This window comes from Callospermophilus lateralis, chromosome 4 (assembly GCF_048772815.1).
Source record: "Callospermophilus lateralis isolate mCalLat2 chromosome 4, mCalLat2.hap1, whole genome shotgun sequence".
Taxonomy (NCBI): domain Eukaryota; kingdom Metazoa; phylum Chordata; class Mammalia; order Rodentia; family Sciuridae; genus Callospermophilus; species Callospermophilus lateralis.
Genome location: NC_135308.1, coordinates 60669697 through 60690405, shown reverse-complemented (window position 1 = coordinate 60690405; position 20709 = coordinate 60669697). Strand labels below are relative to the sequence as shown.

The 20709-nt window shown below is 35.9% G+C and overlaps 1 protein-coding gene across 1 annotated transcript; it reads left to right on the top strand.

Annotated features, from left to right (window-relative positions):
* Positions 1-298: 298 nt before the first annotated feature.
* Positions 299-20146, top strand: Dctn6 (dynactin subunit 6). The gene is made up of 7 exons (XM_076852523.1): positions 299-398; positions 6417-6481; positions 13825-13930; positions 15434-15522; positions 16647-16694; positions 17771-17913; positions 19692-20146. The coding sequence occupies exons 1-7, from the start codon at positions 376-378 to the stop codon at positions 19788-19790; spliced, it is 573 nt and encodes a 190-aa protein (XP_076708638.1). The 5' UTR covers positions 299-375; the 3' UTR covers positions 19791-20146.
* The last annotated feature ends 563 nt before the right edge of the window (positions 20147-20709 follow it).

Genomic DNA, 20709 nt, shown 5'->3' with positions numbered 1-20709 from the left:
AACACTCGGGAGGTTAGAGGGACACCTTCATAGTGTGATCACAAGTATCAAAAGGTGGTAAGGATGTTAAATGAGGTCATAGTGATGTGAGCTGGGCTGGAATAAATGTTTTAAAATCGAGTCGATGCACCCCTGGTCAGTGCTGAGGTCCTCAGTGGGCCAGGCGTAGCGGCCCATCCCAGCGCACACCGCCATCCTAGAGATCTGCGAGCTTTCGGAGCCTTCCCCCGGCCCCGCCCCTGCCCACGCCGCGCGCAGGCCCAGCGGCTCCGCCCCATCCCAATCCTGTCAGGCTGTCCAATCGCTTGTAGAGATCGTCGCTTTATCCAGTCTGTGGTGTTGATCTCGGCTCCAGCTGTAGATCAGGCCCGTACAATGGCGGAGAAGACTCAAAAGAGGTGCGTCTGCTGCTTGAGGAAAGATTGTTCTCAACTTTCCGCACGAGGGGAACCTATTTCTGGTCGCCAGTGTTGGGGACTGAGGTGGTGTCTCATCCTGGGCGCTTGGGCTGATTGGTACCTAAACCTAAGACCTGGCTTCCGCTGAGAGGAGGTGACCCAGTGGGGGTAGAGAGGGCGGAGAAGGGATACAGATTTGGTATCGCGGCCGTTTTGGTTCTTGCTTCTCTCACGCCCTCTGCCGCAGCACGCCTGCGCAGAAGAGTCCGGGCCTCTTCCCCGGACGCTGGGTGAAACCGCCTTCATTTCTCCCAAACTCTTGTTGCCAGTACGCGTGCGGCCTGTTGCTGCACTTTGTTGCGAGACGCCGGCGCCAGTGCTGGCCACACCCTAGTAACCTTTGGGTCTTCAGGATGGGAGCGGAGGTGTAAACTGATTCGAGGTTGCGCGTCAGAAAGGGGGCCGTACTTGGGCCAGGTCTGTGACTGGTTCTGCCAGGCGTGTAGGAGCTCCCTGTCAACATGGGGGAGAGGAACTGTGGTTGCTTCTTCGCTACGGACTCTTGGTATTCCACCTAGAAACAGCTTGGATAAGAGAAATGCCTACGTAAAAGCATTTCCAAGAGCAACTGTGTTGAGCGCCCTCTGCTGACTCTGGCAAAACCGATATTGGTTTTGGTGCCATAAGTTGAAATTAAGGCTTTTGTTCCACTTAGAGAGTAATGTGTAATTTTTTTCAAAAGCTAAAGAAAAACATTACTATAAATATTATATACCGTATATTCGTAGCATAAGGTGAAGAGGAAGGTATTATTGATTTCTTCTAATAAGTCTGCATGCCTGCCCTCCCCTTGGAACTGCCTTCTTCCCGCTGCGCCCCATTAGTCCGAGGTCCAGCGGGGTCAACGTTTTAATTTGTTTAATTGTTAAGTACGTCGCGAAGAAGCATGCAGATGGCGACATAAACACTACTTATGATCTCTTCTTATCATGTATGAGTTTCTTCTACCCCCACTTGAGACACTATTTAAATAATGAGAAGGGATTGAGGGAATGAAAAACTTCAATGAGAAATAAGGGCCTAAAAGAAGAGAAATTATGTAGAAGCTAATGTTATTTGAACAGGGCTTAATACCATTGCATTTTAACACAAAAAAAAAACTAGTCAAATGAAAAGTATCAGAAAAGTGGCATTTATGAATGGTGATATGTTCAAGAACAGCATCATTCATTTATCACAGAAAAAATATGTAGAGTGACAGGATGTTTCCAGACAACTTTGAACTAACAGAAAAGAGATGACTAATGACAGGACAATGATGCCCCAGCAATAAACTTTGCTTTAAGAAATTCCAATCTCTGAATGTGTTTCCTTGTCTATAATCTGAGAAGGTTGAAAGAGATGATTTTCCTCTTTTTACTCTACTCTATCTTACTAAAATTTTCTTTCTTTTTTGATCTCAGTATGAAGGTTATATTTTTTCTGTGATTTCAGCAGATTGATTCTTGACAGGACATAGGATAATTCTGAAAGATCACTTGGAAGAATTTCATTAAATTATTCCTTGTAGAAAGTCAGTGCCAGATAAAATGATGGAATCAGATATAGCTGTCTCATCTTGCAAGCATTTCATGAAATAGACCCAAGGATTGTTCATTTTTTTCTATTTTATATATGTATGTGTGTGTGTGTGTACATTTTTTTTAACTTAGATCTTTACAAAATAGGTGTTGTGATTGGAAAGCTTCTTTTTTTAGTTCTTCATATCAGTAGAGAAATTAGTGTGATTTTTAAAAATATTTTGAGAATTGTTTTACATTTATATTAGGGAATATTGGGGATTCTGGAATGTAAATAATGAAGAGACATATTTAAGAGAGAATCCATACTTTTTTTTTATTCTTGGGGCTATATTTTTAGAATTCTGTCATAAGTCCAGATCTGTATTTTCAGTGGTTATTGGGAATATCTCCTTCCTTTCCTATAGATACTTAAGACTGATTTTACCTTGAAATGTGCCCTTCTCCCATAGACTTTCTCTGTTGGTGCCATCAGTCCTGCAAATCAGAAACCTAGAAGCTTTGATCTTGCTCCCTAGCTCCTCACCTTTGCTTGGTTTTCTGGCACTAATGGAAAACTGAGTCAGAGCAACTATCTTGAGCCCCTCTCTCCATCTGGAATCATCCCTTCCAGGAAGGGGATAGAATGGTTAACCGGTTTCCTTATTTCACTCTTCACCCCTCTCCCCATTCCCTCCTTAGTCAAACGTATTTTCCTGGCTCTGAGAAGAAAGTAAATACATAATTTGTGGTCCATAGGTCATAACAAGGAATGGGAAGTACACATCTCCCTTTTTTTTTCTCAAAGCCAGATTTTATTAATTATAGTACTTGTTAACAAGTCTCATATCAGTTTCCTAGCCATACCTACAGCTTCTAAGTATTGCCACCTCCTTTCAGGCCCAGGTTATCTCTGCAGGATTAGGCTCCCTAGGCCCTCTTCCCACTACTTCATCTTATAAACACCAGTTATCTAAATACAGTTTGGTTGTTGTTGGCTTGGGAATGAGAAGCCTTTAGGAACATCTTGTTTACAAGTATGAATCTCCTATACAGATTTGTTCATGAGTGGTCCTTCCTTTGCTTCCCAGCCTCATCTGCCTTTTTTTCTGCCTACTTTGGATATTTCTACTAATTTCAGTGATGTTCAACCTGGAAAGAGAGGTTTTTCCTTTGTTACTTTCTAGTCTTTGTCTAGATGTGTATTTTAAATAGGTAAAATTGTGTTTTAATATTTAATATTGAGCCTTCTTACATTAAAAAATGGACTTTTCTGTTATTTAATACTGATTGTACTTTTTATCAAACTAATGGATGCACACAAGTACATACTTTACTAAAAAGTTCATTTGGAAAACTGCAACCCTTGATTTTAACTTCTAGTGAATGTTTAACTTACTTTGGTCATATTTTTCATTCCTAGGAACTCTTTTATAGACTCTTATTCTTCTTTCTTAGACTTCTATCTTGATTTTTAAATGCAAAAAACAATCTGATTTCTCTGGATTAATTATAAGGTTGGTTGGTTGTTTGTTCATTTTTAAGATATACTACCTGCTACCTGAATTGACTGTGTTCCCTTAGACTCCCCCACCCAAATATTTTTCTCTTTTTCTTTTAGTTGGAAGCATTCCTCAAATGTCTGATAATATTTTGTTCTCTGTACATTATTAAAAAAATGAAGACTAAATACCTGGTAGCTCTGGTATATTCATAAGAGAATCCTCTGATGAGCCTCAGGGTAGGAAAAGGCAGCCAGGAAACCAGCCTTTTCTCTAAAGAATTCAGAATGTATGGTAGTTTCTCCAGACTGCCTCAAATTCTTTGTGAGGGTCAGGGAGGCACACAGGGCAAGTAGAGCTGATGGTTTCCCTGTTTACTGTGACCATCATTCCCTGATTCCCTCTGGGTCTGGTATCTTGAGCAGAGCACCTCAGAGAGGGGTCATCTGACTGTGCACACTGGGGTAGAGAAGGGCTGAGGTATCCAACAGCTCTACTTTATATCCTTTATCTCTCATCTCCACTGCTCTCCCCCGGGACTCCATACACATTTCCCTAAATAACCTAGTACCTCTAAGTTAAGCCTGCTAACTGCTTTCCTTCTGTACAGTCTCCTAGAAATCTGTAACTTTACCTGTTATTGCTTCTTCTCTTGCTCTTTGTTGTTGTTGTTTTTTTTTAATAATATCTCTTTTCTTTACTGGAGGAATAAAAATTTTAGAGGAGTGAAATTACAGAGATGAGTTGTTCATGTAGAACAGGGGTCTACTTTTTTGTAAAAGACCAGTTAGCAAATATTTTAGGCTTTGGAGATCTCACAGTCTTGCAGCTACTCAATTCTGTAGCACCAATATTTCAATGGACAGTATATTTCATGAATGAGCTTGGACAACCCCTGTTATAAACATTTATGTTTATTTAAATAGAAGTATAGCATTCTTTTTATGTAGTTTCACCTTATTTTTATTGTTAGAAAATACATAGTTGATGACTGTATTTTTATCCCCCTTCCAACATTATTAACAATATTTCACAATTACCTCTCTAAAGACAACTAGTATTCATATTTTATCTGTCATTCCAGTAATAGTTTGTAAGTATTCAAATAATCATTGAGGAACATACATTTGAAAGAGTAACATAAGTCCATTTTTTAAAAATGAAATCTTTCAGCACTTTTTTATTGAAAAAGTCTCATAACTAGAAAGTGCCACTAATTTTTATGTTATCTACCATAAGTTAAAAATAAACATTTTCATGAGTAAATATTTAAAATAGAAGTTCAGAAAAAAAGTAAATTAGTAAAACATTTCAATTTAGGTTTCCAGTCCTTGCTGGTTGCAGAACATATTTACTGAAATGAGAAAATAAGTTTTGGAAAAATTTATAAATTGATGCAATAACATTGTGGTCAACAAAGCTTCAATTGTTTCACTTACCATTTTTGTGGTGGGGAGGGGGTGTGTGGTTTTGGTCATGGTGGTGGTGGTGCTGCTGCTGCTGGGATTGAACCCAGGGGCCTTATGCATGCGAAGCAAGCATTCTACCAACTGAGCTATATCCCCAGCCCACTTAATATTGAAAATGCAAAGTTCATAGCTTAAATTATAGTTTCTAGGATCTTAGGATCTTAGTGGCTTTATTGAACTGTTTCTTGTAATATTGAGAACAAGGCAGAAAGTCTCCACTCATGATTTCTTTGTAATATGTATTGGAAGGCTAAACCAGAGCAGTAACACAAGAAAAAGAAATCATAGGCATGCTATCTGAATATGCTATCTGAACAGAAAAAATAAAACTCTGCTGGGCACAGTGGCTCATGCCTGTAATCCCAGCAGCTGGGGAGGCTGATACAGGAGGATCACAAGTTCAATGCCAGCCTCAGCAAAAGCAAGGCACTAAGCAACTCAGTGAGACCCTGTCTCTAAATAAAATACAAAATAGTTATGGGGTTGCGGCTCAGTGGGCAAGTGTCTCTCAGTTGTTCAATCCCCAGTACCAAAAATAAAATAAAATGAAATTGTGTATGTTCATAGGCAATGTAATTGTTTATATAAAAAATTCCAAACAATCTACAAAAATGGGTTTAGGGGTTGGGGGTGTGGCTTAATGATAGAGTGCTTGCATAGCAAGTACAGAGCCCTTGATTTGATCCCTAGCACTGAAAAATAAAAAATGTCTTTAGCAAGATCTCAAGATATAAAGTCAATGTACAAAATTAATGTATTTCTATATAGTACTAACAACTGTAAATCAAAACATACTTATTTTCCCTGTTTACAAAAATAGTAGCATATTACATATGCCCATTTTTTGGCTTTGCTATTTTTACTTAACAATGTAGCTTGGAAATTATTCCCAAATCTTTACATGAAGAATTGGTCATTCATTTTAATAACTGTACATTAATTCCTAGAGTACCATAATTTAGTATCCAGTCCACTATTGATGGATATTTAGGTAGTTTTCAGCTTTTTTGCTATTTAGAAGTAGAGCTGGTGTTAAATTCAAAGGAAAAATCAAAGCTCTTTTTCTTCTTAACATTTTAACAGTATATATGATTTTGGCCTGATAGATAATGTGTCACTTGAGAAATTTATAATGTGTTAAAACCTTGCCCTCTTACAATTGACATTCCATTTTTCCATCAATTGTTTTAAGCTTTTCTTCACTACACTGCCAGCATAGCTTTTGTTGTTGTTGTTGTTACCAGGGATTGAACCCAGAGGTGTTAACCACTGAGCCACATCCTAAGCCCCTTTTTGTATTTTATTTAGAGACAGGGTCTCACTGAGTTGCTGAGGGCCTAAGTTGCTGAGGCTGGCTTTGAACTTTAGATTCTCCTTCCTCAGTCACCGTAGCCTCTGGGATTTATAGGGTGCACCACTGCACCAGGCCCAGCATAGCTTCTATTTTTGGTCTTTCCCATGATGAAAGTTACCGTTTTCTTCCTATAGTGTGAAGATTGCTCCCGGAGCAGTTGTATGTGTAGAAAGTGAAATCAGAGGAGATGTTACTATAGGTAAGAAAATGGTTTATTAATGTTGTTTCTTAAGAATTGATGTATTAATCTATTTTAGTGCTTTACATTTAGATACTACCTTCTATGTCTGTTTTATTAGTGTCCTAATTGTATTGACAGAACAATGTGTTTTCTCCTATGTTTAATATTTTGAAAAGAATATAATATGGTGGAGGCCATGTTTAAATTTCTAGCTGAAATACTAATGAGACAGTGTTTATTTATTCATGTATTTGAGACATAGAAGTTGTGTACCCGTGATGTGTGTGCCAAGCACTGTTGGCACTAGGGAAACAGCAGTGAACGTAACAGAGAAAAGTCCTGCCTCTGTGGAATTTGCATTCTAGAGTGATTTATTAAGAGCATGCACCATGGAGTCCACAAATCTGTTAGCTTGCTCTGTACTCCTTACCTGCTAGGTTATTTCAGACATGTTACTTAACCTTACTAACTTTCATTTTCTCATCTTTGTAATTGTGTATATCAAGACAAGGTTTACCTGCATGTAATGGTAGTTTAAGCACACAAAGATTTTTTCTTACATATAAAAAGTGTAGAAGTAAATAATTTAGGGCTGATCAATTGATTGTCCAGCATGGAGCTCTGGTCTTGCAGGCCAGGAAGTGATGTTTGACTACCAAGAATCACCTCGAATGAGAAAAGGAAGGTGTGTAAACAAAAGCACATATACTATAGGAGAGTCAGCTCCTTTTAAATAGCTCCACCTCCAAACCCATGTTATATTTTATTTTATTTTGATTCTTTTTTCCTTTTTTTTTTTTTTTTTTTTTTGTTGTTATTTGTTTTTTGTTTTTTGTATTAGAATTGAACCCAGGATTCTCTACCACTGGGCTACATCCCCAACCCTTTTTATTTTTTTATTTTGAGACAGGATCTTGCTGAGTTGCCAAGGCTGTCCCCAAATTTGCAATCCTCCTGTCTCTGCCCTCCAAGTAGCTGGGATTACGGGCATGTGCCATCACATCTGCCTCCAAATTTTTAAAACAAGAAAATTTACTCAAATATTTCACAGAAACAAATCACTTTTTTAAATTAAAGAAAAAGTTCAGAAGAGTGATATGATTACACAATGTTATGTCTTCCACAGTTTTTACCTCATTTTTTTATACATGTTTCCTTCTTTTATTTTTCTGTACTCAAGCCTCACAATTCTTATCTCTACTGGATATGTATATATATAATTTATTTATATATATATATATATATATATATATATATATATATATGCACATGTGTTTGTATAAATATTCCAGAATTGGTATTTCTGTTACTCTTATATTTAGTATAAAATATCTCTAATTTTTTGGCTGCTATTCATTTTTCTAAAAGAACATCAGATTTAAAAACCTCCTGTGAGATATAATTATGAAGTTAAATCCAGGCAGAGAGTAAAGATAAGTCATCTGGTTACAGCTCTCCCCACCAGTCTTGTTATTTTAGAACTTTTATTGTTTTTGTGTTTTGACTTACTAGAATAACTGATTTAAGTCTTTTTCTTATGTCTTATGTGCTTATAGAATTGGAGACCTGAGTACTTAATGAACCCTATTTTCTGGGTTAAGTACCAGTATTCTCAAATGCAGATTTGAAGATTTTCAAGATGTTTTTGTGCCACTTTCCATTTTCTAGTCATTTATACTTTTACAAACTATTCCATTCTACAATATTTCAGAAAGAAAGTAATTTTTTTCTCTTGGTATGATTCATGTTAGTGGGATGTTAAACCTGATCTGTTTTCCAAGAAAATCAGGTAATTTCATTTATCAGAGAAATTAGTCAGAAGCTTGAAATTACAGTTCTTATCCAGGAGCCTTTGACTTGAATCTCTACTGATGCCTCACCCCCTCACTAGGGGCTGCTCAGAAATAGACCTTGGGAAAAATTACAGCTCTCCTGATCATTATAACGTGGATAAAGTTTCATAGCATCAGGCCTGTTTTTAATTAAGCTGCCTTGATTCATGCAGCATGAATTATTTCCTGTAAATCTTCATTTTGAGAGCTGAAGAATATTTCAGAAAGATACCTCCAAGCACAGTCCTCTAGTCCATTAGAGGGCTAGGGGCACACTATTGGTGTTGGGCCAGGGCTTGGTTGGGACATTATAATATGAAGGCAGAACTCTTTGTAATGGAATACTTTGTCCCACTTAATTCATTCTCTCCAGCAGAGTTTTAATACTAATCAAAAGCCTCCTTTTTATTTTAAGAGTCTTTTTCAGTATGGCTGAACCGCGGCTTTGACTTGAGAAATCATTGCTTATAAAGGAGCTCAGATGGGTACTTCAGCTTATAGGTCAAGGGAATTGTTTAATTTTCTGAAGAGAGAGCTTGGGGCTTTTTAAATTATTTATTGACATAGGAAAACATTTACAGAGATTGCTTTCTGTAGCAAAGGTAGACAGGAAAAGTGCCCCTTACCAAATGAGGGAAATGGAAATGTGATGCAAGGAATGCCTTTCTGGCTGTGTTGCCTCAAGTCCAGCCAACCATTTAGAAAAATAATGCATCCACCAGTTAAGGCAGCTCCAACTCAAGACACATTTATCCAAACAAGGAGATAAGCCAAATAGGATTTCAGCACATTCAGTAAGAAAATACACTAACTTCCCTGCCAGAAAGAGTTCCAAGAAGGTTCACAACAGACTTAAAAGAAAAAACTTTCAATGGTGACAGATTTTTATTTTTAAAACATTTTAACCTTAAGACCTTTAAATTTGGTTTGAATTCAGACCAATTCTAGTTAAAAGTTCTCATGGTATGCAGGAAAGAGTGGAGTAAACTATATATGCATAATTGTGTTTATATTACTGAGCTCTCTGCTGCCCAATGTGCTGTACAGAACCTTACAGAGACAAAGGTGGATTGTCCACATCATTCATTGAAGCTACGGACTCCTTGAAGAAGTCTATCTAACGAAAATCTTAGCAGTCACATATTCTGAAGTACACGTATTCAAATCTCTCTAGTCTTTGCCCAAAAGGACCTACAAGACAGTTTAGGGGAACTGTCCAGTTTATTACTGCCAATCTCATTTGCTGTCACCTCACAAAGTTAATAGTTTCACCTCTTAATCCATTTTTGTCCCATCATCTCATATGTGGAACACCTATAAAAACTTAAATTGAACAAGAAATATACCATTTGTGGGAACTAAATAATTAATTTAAATTAACTAATTGAAAACTTGGGGATTAATGGGCAGTTCTTGCAACCCTTGAACATCGGGACCTGTAGTTTGGCAGTGCTGCCAGCAGGAGGCAGTGGGGTCTAAGTCATGGGTCACCTGTGTTGCTGCTGTGCTTTACCTCTCCGGATTTATAACCAAGAGTTTTCCAGTTACCTATTAACAAAACTTAATAATAATAAAAATAATAAAATACCTGATTAAAATGACAGCTTTGTTTTAAAGTATTGTACAAGCCATCTTATGGGGCTGGAGGTGTAGTTCAATAGAAAGTTTTCCTAGCATGCTCTAGACTCTAGGTTCAGTCCCTACTACTACAAAAGAAAAAGGCATATTCTGGGATTTGTCTCATTTTTTTTAAATTTGTGCTTATTTGTTTGGACTTTTTAATATAATGAGCATGTATTACATAATTTTTGAAAAAGAAAAATTTAAATGTCAATTGTTTTCAGATGTGCCCTTTAGGCCAGGTGCAGTGGCACACACACCTGTAATTCCAGCTGCTGGGGAGGCTGAAACAGGAGGATCACAAGTTCAAAGCCAACCTCAGCAACAGTGAAGAGCTAAGCAACTCATTCCCTGTCTCTAAATAAAATACAAAATAGGTGTGCCCCTGAGTTCAATCCCTGAAACCTCCCCCCTAAAAAAACAAAAAACTGCACTTTATAGGAACTTCTAAAGACACACACAAGTCTTAGTGGTACCTATGGCTTATTAATCTATCCAGAGGTAGCTCCTTACAAGTGGTGCTTGTCAAAAGCTATAGTTTGAGAGCCATCAAAATGTCTAGTGCCTCTGGCTACTTATTTAGCAAGGGCAAAAGATTTGCTTTCTATCATAGCCATGGTGATCTCTGCCTCGTGTCTAAGATCTTTAAAACTGCTTATAGAAAATATTCTTATTATAAATTTTTTTATCATCCTATAATAAGGTACGAAATTTCACCCCTTGATTAAAAGTAAGTATACCTTGATACCTTAATAGAAGAGGAAAGCAGACACTTCTGTTTCTTGGACCTGAATTTAATTTAAAAAAATTTTTTTTGAAAAGTCACTTGTTAGCTCTCACAAGCCACAAATAGCAATGAACTTCTCATTTTTAACAACTATGTGTCAGATCCTATGAGCTCCTTTTAAAACATTTTTTTTCATACAATTCACATTGCAACCCAATAAGGTAGGATGTCATCTTTTTTATAGATGAGAAGGGTGACCTTTGAAAGAGGAAGCACATAGCCTTTAAGTAATAGAATCTGGAGTTCAGATTTTCTAGAAAGGATAGGGTGCTGGCTGTGGCTTTAATTACAAAGAACCTAAAATAGGTTCCCTTTAATATGGAACATTTTGAAGTAAAATATAAATCTAGTATTATGCAAACTACAACTTTTAATTGGCTCATATATCTGGAAGACTTAGGAATATCTCCTTTCAAAGAATCCAGTATTTGTGTCAGCATTATTTAGCATCTTTCCTTCAAAGGTTTATAACCTCTTAGTGTCCATTATTAAGGAGTCAGTTGAGTAAATTGTGGCATATTAATGTAATGTGAGATACCTTATACCCAGTAAAAAGAATATCTACCTAGATATGTTTACATGAAAAAAAATTATCATTTAGAGAAGAATGCACTTGTAATACATAGTTTTTCTACAAGTTGCATTTATTTTTGAATTTTTGAATGATATAGCTTATATATAGTGGTACTTACAGATCTGAAGTATATAGCAGTATTTATTATGAAATAATATAACCCAATATTTTTTAAGAATAGTTGCCTCTAGGAAATCAAATAAGTGTGACAGAACCTTTCACTTTTTGCATTATTTTGAATTTTTGGCAATGATAATCTATTTCTTCTATAGATAAATAAGGGGATCAGATATCATAAAGATATAGGGAAGATCAGTGGAGTGGACATAAAAGAATGGGAGGGAGAAAGAGAAATGGGAAGATAAATGAATTTAACAAATCATGTTATATTCATATGTAAAGATAACAGGGAATTTCACTTTTACATGTATGTAGAAGAAAGAAAGTTTAATAGAGTAGAGGAGGGAGACTGGAGGAATTAGGAGAGGAGGAAAAGAGAGAGGATGGGACTCAAAATCAGATTCCTTGTATGTATGATTTTTGTCAAAATGAACCCAATTACTATGTATAATTATGATGCTCTAATAAAAAAGAGGGGAATAAAAAGATTTGCAGAAATATGAAGCGATATCACTCTTCTTGGTTTTTTGTTTGTTTGTTTGTTTGGGAAAATAGTTATATTTATTAAAATATATATGTGAAAAAATAAGTTCGTGTCTAGATTGTGTCTGTGCACTTATGTCGGGGGAGCTGTATTTATAAGAGAAGAAAAGCACAGAGGTTCACACTCATGATCAACTTGAGAAACTTCCCAGGGATCACATCTTCTATCCTGAGAAGGAGAATTTGACTGGGAATTTTATACTTAACTGTTGAAAATTTGGGGAATCAGAGGTGACAGAGAAATATCAAGGCCACTCTTATGCTTTCTTACCAGACAGTGCATCTTGGGACATGCATCCTGTCTTGGCCCCCACCCACTGTATCAATCCCTGCAGTTCTTCGTTGTCAGGAAAAAGAATAAGCTGCACTGAGACTCCCTCCCATTCTCTGGGCACCAAGAACACATCCTTATTTGGTTTAATATATTTGTAAGTGTGCTAAGCATTCCCAGTTTTCAAGATAATAAGTTCAAAGGGGCAAAAATAGTAAATGTTCATTTATTTATTTATTTATTTATTTGGTGCTGGGGATCCAAACCCAGGGCCTCATGCATGCCAAGCATAGACTCTACCACTGGTCTATACACCCACTCCAGCATGTGTTCATTTGTGTTTCCCTATACTATAAGTGCTGCATCTTACCTACCACAAACAGATAATGATTTTTTTTTTTTATTAACAATTAAATACTGGATTTTCTGGACAAGGTCACCTTCCTGACCCCTTTCCACCCTCTGTGGATCCTCTGTCCACCCTTCCTTACTTTCAGAGTTAGTCATTCCTTATCCAGTTGTTTACCCATTGAAGTAGTCTTGATATTGAGGGATGAGTGAGATGTGTGTTGGAGATAGACTAAGAGAGGATATGTTTTCTCATCAGTAGTTTGATTATCACCAGAACATGAGGCCTGTGGGTAGATAAAAGCCAAGAAAGTGCTAGCATTCCAGAATCAGGGTCCCTTGTTAGGAGTGCAATATCTCCATTGTCCTGCTCTTGAAATGTATGTGATAAGGCCCCTCCTTGTTCCCCTAGATTTAAGGTTGGAGGCATCACTTCAGGTCTCCATGCACCAGAGTCTTAGGACCTCAGCGTTTATCTGTGGTTCCTTTTCTCTCCCTTCACCTTTTCTACTTTAACCAGTCAAAATCATATCCAAGATCAGACAACAGAAGCTCTGCCTCCTTCTAATGGATATGCTTGCATTAAAGATAACAAAGCTAAGATTACATCCCATATATTTTTGACTACTGTCCACTCAAATATTTTCCTCTTAATCTTGTAGTAAGTAATAAGAGGAATCCTGTGGAGCACTAGCACAAGGAAGTACCACATCATAAGCAGAGAGCCTCACCTTTTTGAGAGAAAGAAAGAAAGGAAATTACTTTAAAAAAAAAAAATACCCAAACAGTCTTTTTTATCAAATGTTTTTTTAGCTGGCAACAGACATGATACCTTTATTTATTTGCTTTTACTTGCTGCTGAGGATCGAACTCAATGCCTCAGATATGCAAGACAATTACTCTACCAACTGACCTAATAACCCAACTCGGGAATTACTTTTTATAGCCACCTATATCACATACCTTGTCTCCACCATCATCTCACCTAACCCATACAACAACCCTGCAAGATTGCTGTCTATTCCTGGCTAAGATCACAGATGCTTCAAAATGGAGGTTGAGCCAAAACTGTCTGGCTTTCATGCGTGTACTCTTTCACTCACCTTGACTTGAGATCTGGCACTAACTACTAATAACAGGACATATTATTTGTAAAGTACATAGCCTGTTCCTTCCAATAGCCTCACCCACCCTTGGTCACGTCCCACCCCACTATTGGAAGCATGATCTCCACTGATAATTTCTTCTCAAATGATTTTTTGACAGGACCAAGGACGGTGATTCACCCCAAAGCACGAATTATTGCTGAAGCTGGGCCAATAGTGATTGGTGAAGGTAACCTGATAGAAGAACAGGCCCTCATCATAAATGCGTAAGACTTACAGACACTGTGAATTAAGCAGCACCTGTATCAGTTTTCATCAATATAAGTTTTGGGGTTAGGCTGTAGCTCACTCCTCACAGAGCACTGGCCTTACACGCTGGGTTCAATCCCCAGCACTGCAAAAAAAAAAAAAATCAAAAATTATACCTGACATTTGGAATGCCCACTGTTTTAGAGCTGGAGAAACATGAAGGATCTATTTCAAAACAAGTAAATGTGGAACCCAAAAACCCAGTAGAGGAAAAGATTTGCCCAGGGTGAGAGCTTACTGATTGATGGCTGACTAGAATCTCCACCTCTGGGTCCAGTGACCTTCCCCTTATGTATCATCTTGTCATCCTTCTCTTAAGCAAACACTTCCTGAGCACCTCCAACCTCCAGGTGCTATGAAGAGTTTTGGTTGGATTTCTTGGTTCTGATTGAAATATTACTCATGCCCAAAAAATTCTGAGCTTAAATCAACTGTATATTTTCCCATGTTCTGCACAATAATACCAAGAGTTACAAGTGAAGAATTTGTGATCCTAGAGGCAATTTTTAAACTTTAAAGATAAAAAAATAATAAAATATTAGAACATGTATGTGATCTTCAGTGAACTAATTCATGAAATTTTCATAAGCATTTGTAAGTCTTTCTAGATAAAATTTTGGCAAGAAAATTTGGCTTATACCTAATTTATAGCAACAATGTATGGAATTTGTAAGAAAGACCTTGGGAAAATATTTAACTGTGATAAAAAGACTGATTTGTCTGAATGCTTTAGGATTTGGGAGTCTCAGTATATTAAGCAGTTTCTCTTTAAAAAACAGTTGGCACCTTCAGTGTAAGTCAGTTAACAAAAGCAATATTCTGCAGTCACTCAACTGTCAGAGATAAACACCGTTTTAAAACAGTTTCCTCCTCTCTAAGAGTACAAGCATTTGTCTTCAAATATTTCAACTAATATCATAAAATAATTATTTTATGTGCATATCTATTTATATTTTACAATCTTGAATGATTAATAAGAATGGAAAAGTTTCATGTTAGGTATGATCTAACTTAACAGGCTAAAAGTAGAGTCAGTCTCCTCTGAATTCTGAGTTTAAGAAATAAAGGAAAGCTGTCCCTTACTTTATACATTTCTGATCAACTAAAAAATCAAGCCTTCTTTAACATAAAGAAGAAATTATTTACTTGGACCAAGAAATAACTGATATAGTGGTATATTTTAAGCTTGACGCAAGTAAAATTGAGAGAATTAACCCAAACTCTTTTTTTTAATATTTATGTTTTAGTTTTAGGTGGACACAATGTCTTAATTTTTTTATGTGGTATTGAGGATCGAACCTAGCAACCCGTGCATGCCAGGCGAGCGCGCTACCGCTTGAGCCACATCCCCAGCCCTTAACCCAAACTCTTAAAGGAAAGGGAAACAGCTTATTGTGTTACTGTTTTTTGTGTGTTTGTTTGTTTTGTTTTGTTTTATCATTTATCTCTTCTTTTTATAGTCATCCAGATAATATCACTCCTGACACTGAAGATCCAGAACCCAAACCTATGATCATTGGCACCAACAATGTGTTTGAAGTTGGCTGTTGTATCCTTTACTATTCTGCCATAAATCATTCCCAGATGTCCTTTGGTCCCCAGATCTCCCCCTGTAGAAATTATCAGGATTTTTATCTATCAAATATATTTATAATATAAATTATAATGACATTTTTAAGAGTACATTGTCTTGCTTTTTGTACAGACGTATTTGCAGTATGTTAAAAAATCTTTTCTGGGGTTGGGGTTGTCTATAGCTCAGTGGTAGAGTGCATGCCTAGCTTGTGTGAGGTTTGATTCTCAGCACTGCAAGAAAAAAGAAAAATATATATTTCCTGATCTATTGACTAATTCAGTAGAATAAATATCACATACCAGTTTTGGACACACAAGCATACATCTTTAGCTCAGCATTTTGAAAGTCCTTTTGCTGGAACTATAACTTACTGTCAAGTAGCAGTGACTGAATGGCAGTGGACACAGAAATAGTAATTCTGGCTTCTGTCTTGATATAAGAACCACACCTTTGTCAGTTTGATTTCTCTATTATTTTAAATAGACAATATGTTGTCTGATTCAAAAATATGGTATGCAGGGGTGAAAATATTTTATTCTATATATATTGTTTCTTTTCTCCCAGGGTGTCACCAGTTCTTTTGCTTTGTCTTGTACTCTGAAAAAAATAGTAAAACTTTTCCATGGTGTCAGCAAAACATAAAACACTGTCTACTGTATTTCAGTGACTGGATAATGGATAGTTTTGCTTTTCTTAAAAGAATGTGAAAATCAAGGTTATGTTACTCTTTTAAAAAAAAAGTATTCATTTATTTATACCTTGAGATACTTATGCTTAAGGATTAAAACTTTATTACAGGGCTGGGGTTGTGACTCAGTGACAGAATGCTTGCCTGGCACATTTGAGGCACTGAGTTTGATCCTCAGCACCACATAAAAATAAATAAAATAAAGGTATTGTGTCTATCTACATCTAAAAAATATTTTTAAAAAACTTTATTACAGGTTTCCCTGAGCAAAGATTTTTGACAAGGAAAAGCCTGCAAAGTCTTTCCCATGTCTCTGTGCTCCAGTGTAATGTAAAGACATACTGTGCAAAAAGGGGGGGGGGGGGCGCAAGTGAACTTATTTATAGTATTTACTTAACTGGGCTCACAGATTCCCAAGCCATGAAAATGGGGGATAACAATGTCATTGAATCAAAAGGTAAGCTATGTTCAGAGTTTTATTACCTTCTTTCTTTTTGTCATGTCCTGGGAAACAACCGGAGTTCAAACTATGACAAGGTGGTATGCTTAGAATTGGACTTAAATCATTGTCAAACTAATTATTTGCCTCAAAAGAACCTAATCTAATTATGTAGTTATTTGATAATGTGGTTAAATACATTAAAATTAAAAGGCTGGTATGTATTTTTAAGTTGTGATTGGATTAAATCATAAAATTCCATTGAAAGATTTGAAAAAAAATTCTATTAAATCCTAGTGTAGTGATATTTTAGTTGATTAGTGTAGTCATAGAAAAAAATCAGTTAGTTACTCAAGCAGGTTTGTTTCTTTTATTTTAGAACTACTTTTCCCCCAGCCAATCAAAAACAAATATCTACTCCAAAATTGGGTCAAGTCACCATAACTGCTGGGAACCAGCTCCAAGAGCTTATCCCACTAAAGTGCAGAAAGAACCTGAAAAGTGACACTTCTTTAAGAACAGTGGTTTGTTGGTCCTCAATGGCATGGGGGGAAAAATGCTTCTTTTTTTAAATCAGATCATACTTTTTTGTTAACCTACTTAATGATCGTAATTTTAATTTAGATTATCAATTATTATCATTATTGGCATTCTTTATTTATTATAAGCTTACTATGTGTCAAACCTGTGCTTAGTACTTTTATTTTCTCATTGAACTATGTACTTTTATTTTATTGAACTTAGTACTTTTATTTTATTGAACTTAGTACTTTTATTTTCTCATTGCAATATGAAGTGGGGTAGTCTCCACATTTTATAGATAAACTTGAGCTCAAAGACCAGTGACATGCCCAAGGCCACAAAAATAGTCAGCAGCAGAGCTCTGTTTTAAATGCTTTGCACTGCCTTCCCCTGTGCTATCTATGCAAACTCTGAACTGATGCATTTTCTTTAGTTTTTGTTGTTTTTTTTTCTTAAGGTGAGTTTGCATTTTTATACATAAATCTCAGAGAAAAAAAGAGTTGTAAACACAACAAAAAGTGTTATAATTATATGATGTCCTAAGTTGCAGTTTTTTTCTGTTTTTGCTGCAGCATATGTAGGCAGAAATGTAATATTGACAAGTGGTTGCATCATTGGGGCTTGTTGCAACCTAAATACTTTTGAAGTCATCCCTGAGAATACAGTGATCTATGGTGCAGACTGCCTTCGTCGGGTGCAAACTGAGCGACCACAGGTACTAGAACAATCTCTCTTTAAAAAAGAATTCATTCTAGGACTGTTAACCCTCCCCAGCACCAGCTAATTGTCTTCATGGGCAACAAGTTCATTTAAAAAGCAAATGATTAGGAGCTCAGTTGGTTGAGTGCATACTTAACACGCATGAGGCCCTGGGTTTTATCCCAACCAAAAAAAAGCAAATAAATACAATAAAACATCAGAGAAACATTTCTAAGAAACTTGGATTAATTTGCAGCTCAGTCATTGAGTATTTAGGTTACTGTCCTGTGTGTGTATTTGATATAGGAATGACAATGACAAGTTGATTATGAGGAAAAAGAAAATCCAGATTGCTATTCCTGGTCTTAGCATTTTCACTGAAGATACATCATCAAACCTCACAGACCATATTGATTCAATCCTAAAATATCAATCTTCAAGGCCCTACCAAAGGAATGGCCCTACCAAATTAACCTGGATCTGTTTGAGTTTATTAGCATAATACAGCTTGATTATAAAAACAGCTTCTGAATAAGCAAGTGTGTTTGTATATTTTCTTAATAAACCAGGAAAGAATAATGAAGAATGTATATTTGGAGCTTAATATTAGAATAAACAATAAAAAATATAAGACATCTGGGACTTCCTTTGAATATAAAACATTAGATTGAAGTTTTGAGCATCATTGCTTGACATACTCAATATTCCTTTAATTACCTAGTCTCCTTTTCCTGCTCACAAAGAAATATTTTCAAGACATTTATTGCTTTGCCTCTGCTTCTTAGACATATTTTATCAAATATTAAAACTCTTAATTCTTACTCTATTTTTGTAATGTTTGGCATTATTATTATTACAAGTAACTGCTATTATAAACTAAAAAGAAAAAAATCAGTAATTTCTTTTTTCTATGTAACAACAAGAATGATTAAAGACAGAAATGAAGCAGGAGTTGGAAAAAGGAAATTAGAATTAAGTAAGCAAGATTCTGTAGCTTAATTTTTAATGTTGTATGACACTGTTTTCCAAATTTCACTGGTCATAAGGATTATATAGAGGTCTTTAATAAAAACAGAGATTCTATTAGGCACAGACCTAAAAAAAAATCCATATTTTTCACAAGTACCCCAAGTGCGTTTTATATTCAGTTTGGGCACTGCTGGCATTTGAATAGTAAAGCTCGATGACTGTGTCTCATCTGTGTAGAAAGCAATATGCTCTTGAGTATTTTACAAGGGTGGTTTTCTGTAATTAACACTCTTTTGCTTTTCAGAAGCCAGGATATAATCTACAAAACCAATTTGGAAATGTATTTCTGTATAATTTTTATATATAAAATCTTTTGCTTTTTTCTTGTTACCAATCAATATTTTTTTAATTGTCAGTAGACTTTATTTATTTATATGTGGTGCTGAAAATCAAACCCAGTGCCTCACACATGCTAGGCAAACACTCTACTACTGAGCCACAACCCCAGCCCAGTTTTTTTTTTTTGAGAGAGAGAGAATTTTTTTAATATTTATTTTTTAGTTTTCAGTGGACACAACATCTTTATTTTATTTTTATGTGGTGCTGAGGATCGAACCCAGCGCCCTGCACATGCCAGGCGAGCATGATACCGCTTGAGTCACATCCCCAGACCCCGATATATTTTTATTATATATTTTTAAAAAACAAACAGGTAAGAAATAAGTCAATGAAAATCACCTATCATTCTTTGACCTAATAGGAATCATTTCTACCTAATATTCTTGACTCTGCTTTCTACCAGTCTTAATTATCTTATCTTTTTAGCCCCAGACTCTACAACTGGATTTCTTGATGAAAATCTTGCCAAATTATCACCACCTAAAGAAGACTATGAAAGGAAGCTCAACTCCAGTTAAGAACTGAGAACAGGGTATATCAAGATAACGTTCCCTCTTTGACTACTCTCTTTCGAAAGGGCCACAGTGTTTGTACATTCCTAGCAGCTCACAGAATAATGTGTGTTGACTTTATTTGATAAAACTGAGAGAGGAAATTAGTGGATTTCCATTGTAACTGTCCTTTATAATTTATATAAAAAAGTATTATTTTCCTATACCTATGCTCTTTTCTGATAATTTACAGATTCATTTTTTCTTTTGTTATATAAAATGTTAGGCACAAATTAATTATGTAAAAGACTACCTATGATAAGAAATGGCATGAGGTTATGTATTATATTCTAGCATGTGCTAAACTAAATAAAACTGCTGATGACAGAATTTTTAGTAAGTCTGCTTCAATCAGTTTGGCTTGCAATAATCTTCCCAAAATAACTATCTTAATTTTTATGATGCACTAAAGCTAATGTGTTTACTTACCTTTTCCTCTTATGGATTTGTAGCTGTTTAAAGTTTCAGATGAAATACCAGCAGCTATTGAATTAGTTTAGACTTCACCTTATTTTTAAGAAATTTTTTTTTTTTTCTTTTCAGCAAAACAAAGTAATCAGGGAAAGATGTCTTTAGGGGCTGGGGCTGTTGAGACTCTGGGTTCAATCCTCAGCACCACATATAAACAAATAAAGGTCTTTTTTTTATTTCTTTTTCTTTTTTTTTTTTTTTTAAGAGAGAGGTTTATTTATTTATTTATTTTTTAGTTTTCGGTGGACACAACATCTTTGTTTGTATGTGGTGCTGAGGATCGAACCCGGGCCGCATGCATGCCAGGTGAACGTGCTACCGCTTGAGCCACATTCCTAGCCCATAAAGGTCTTTTAAAAAAAAAAGAATATAAATTCAGAAAGAATGCTAAGATGATAAGTAAAAGACTACTTAGTGATATT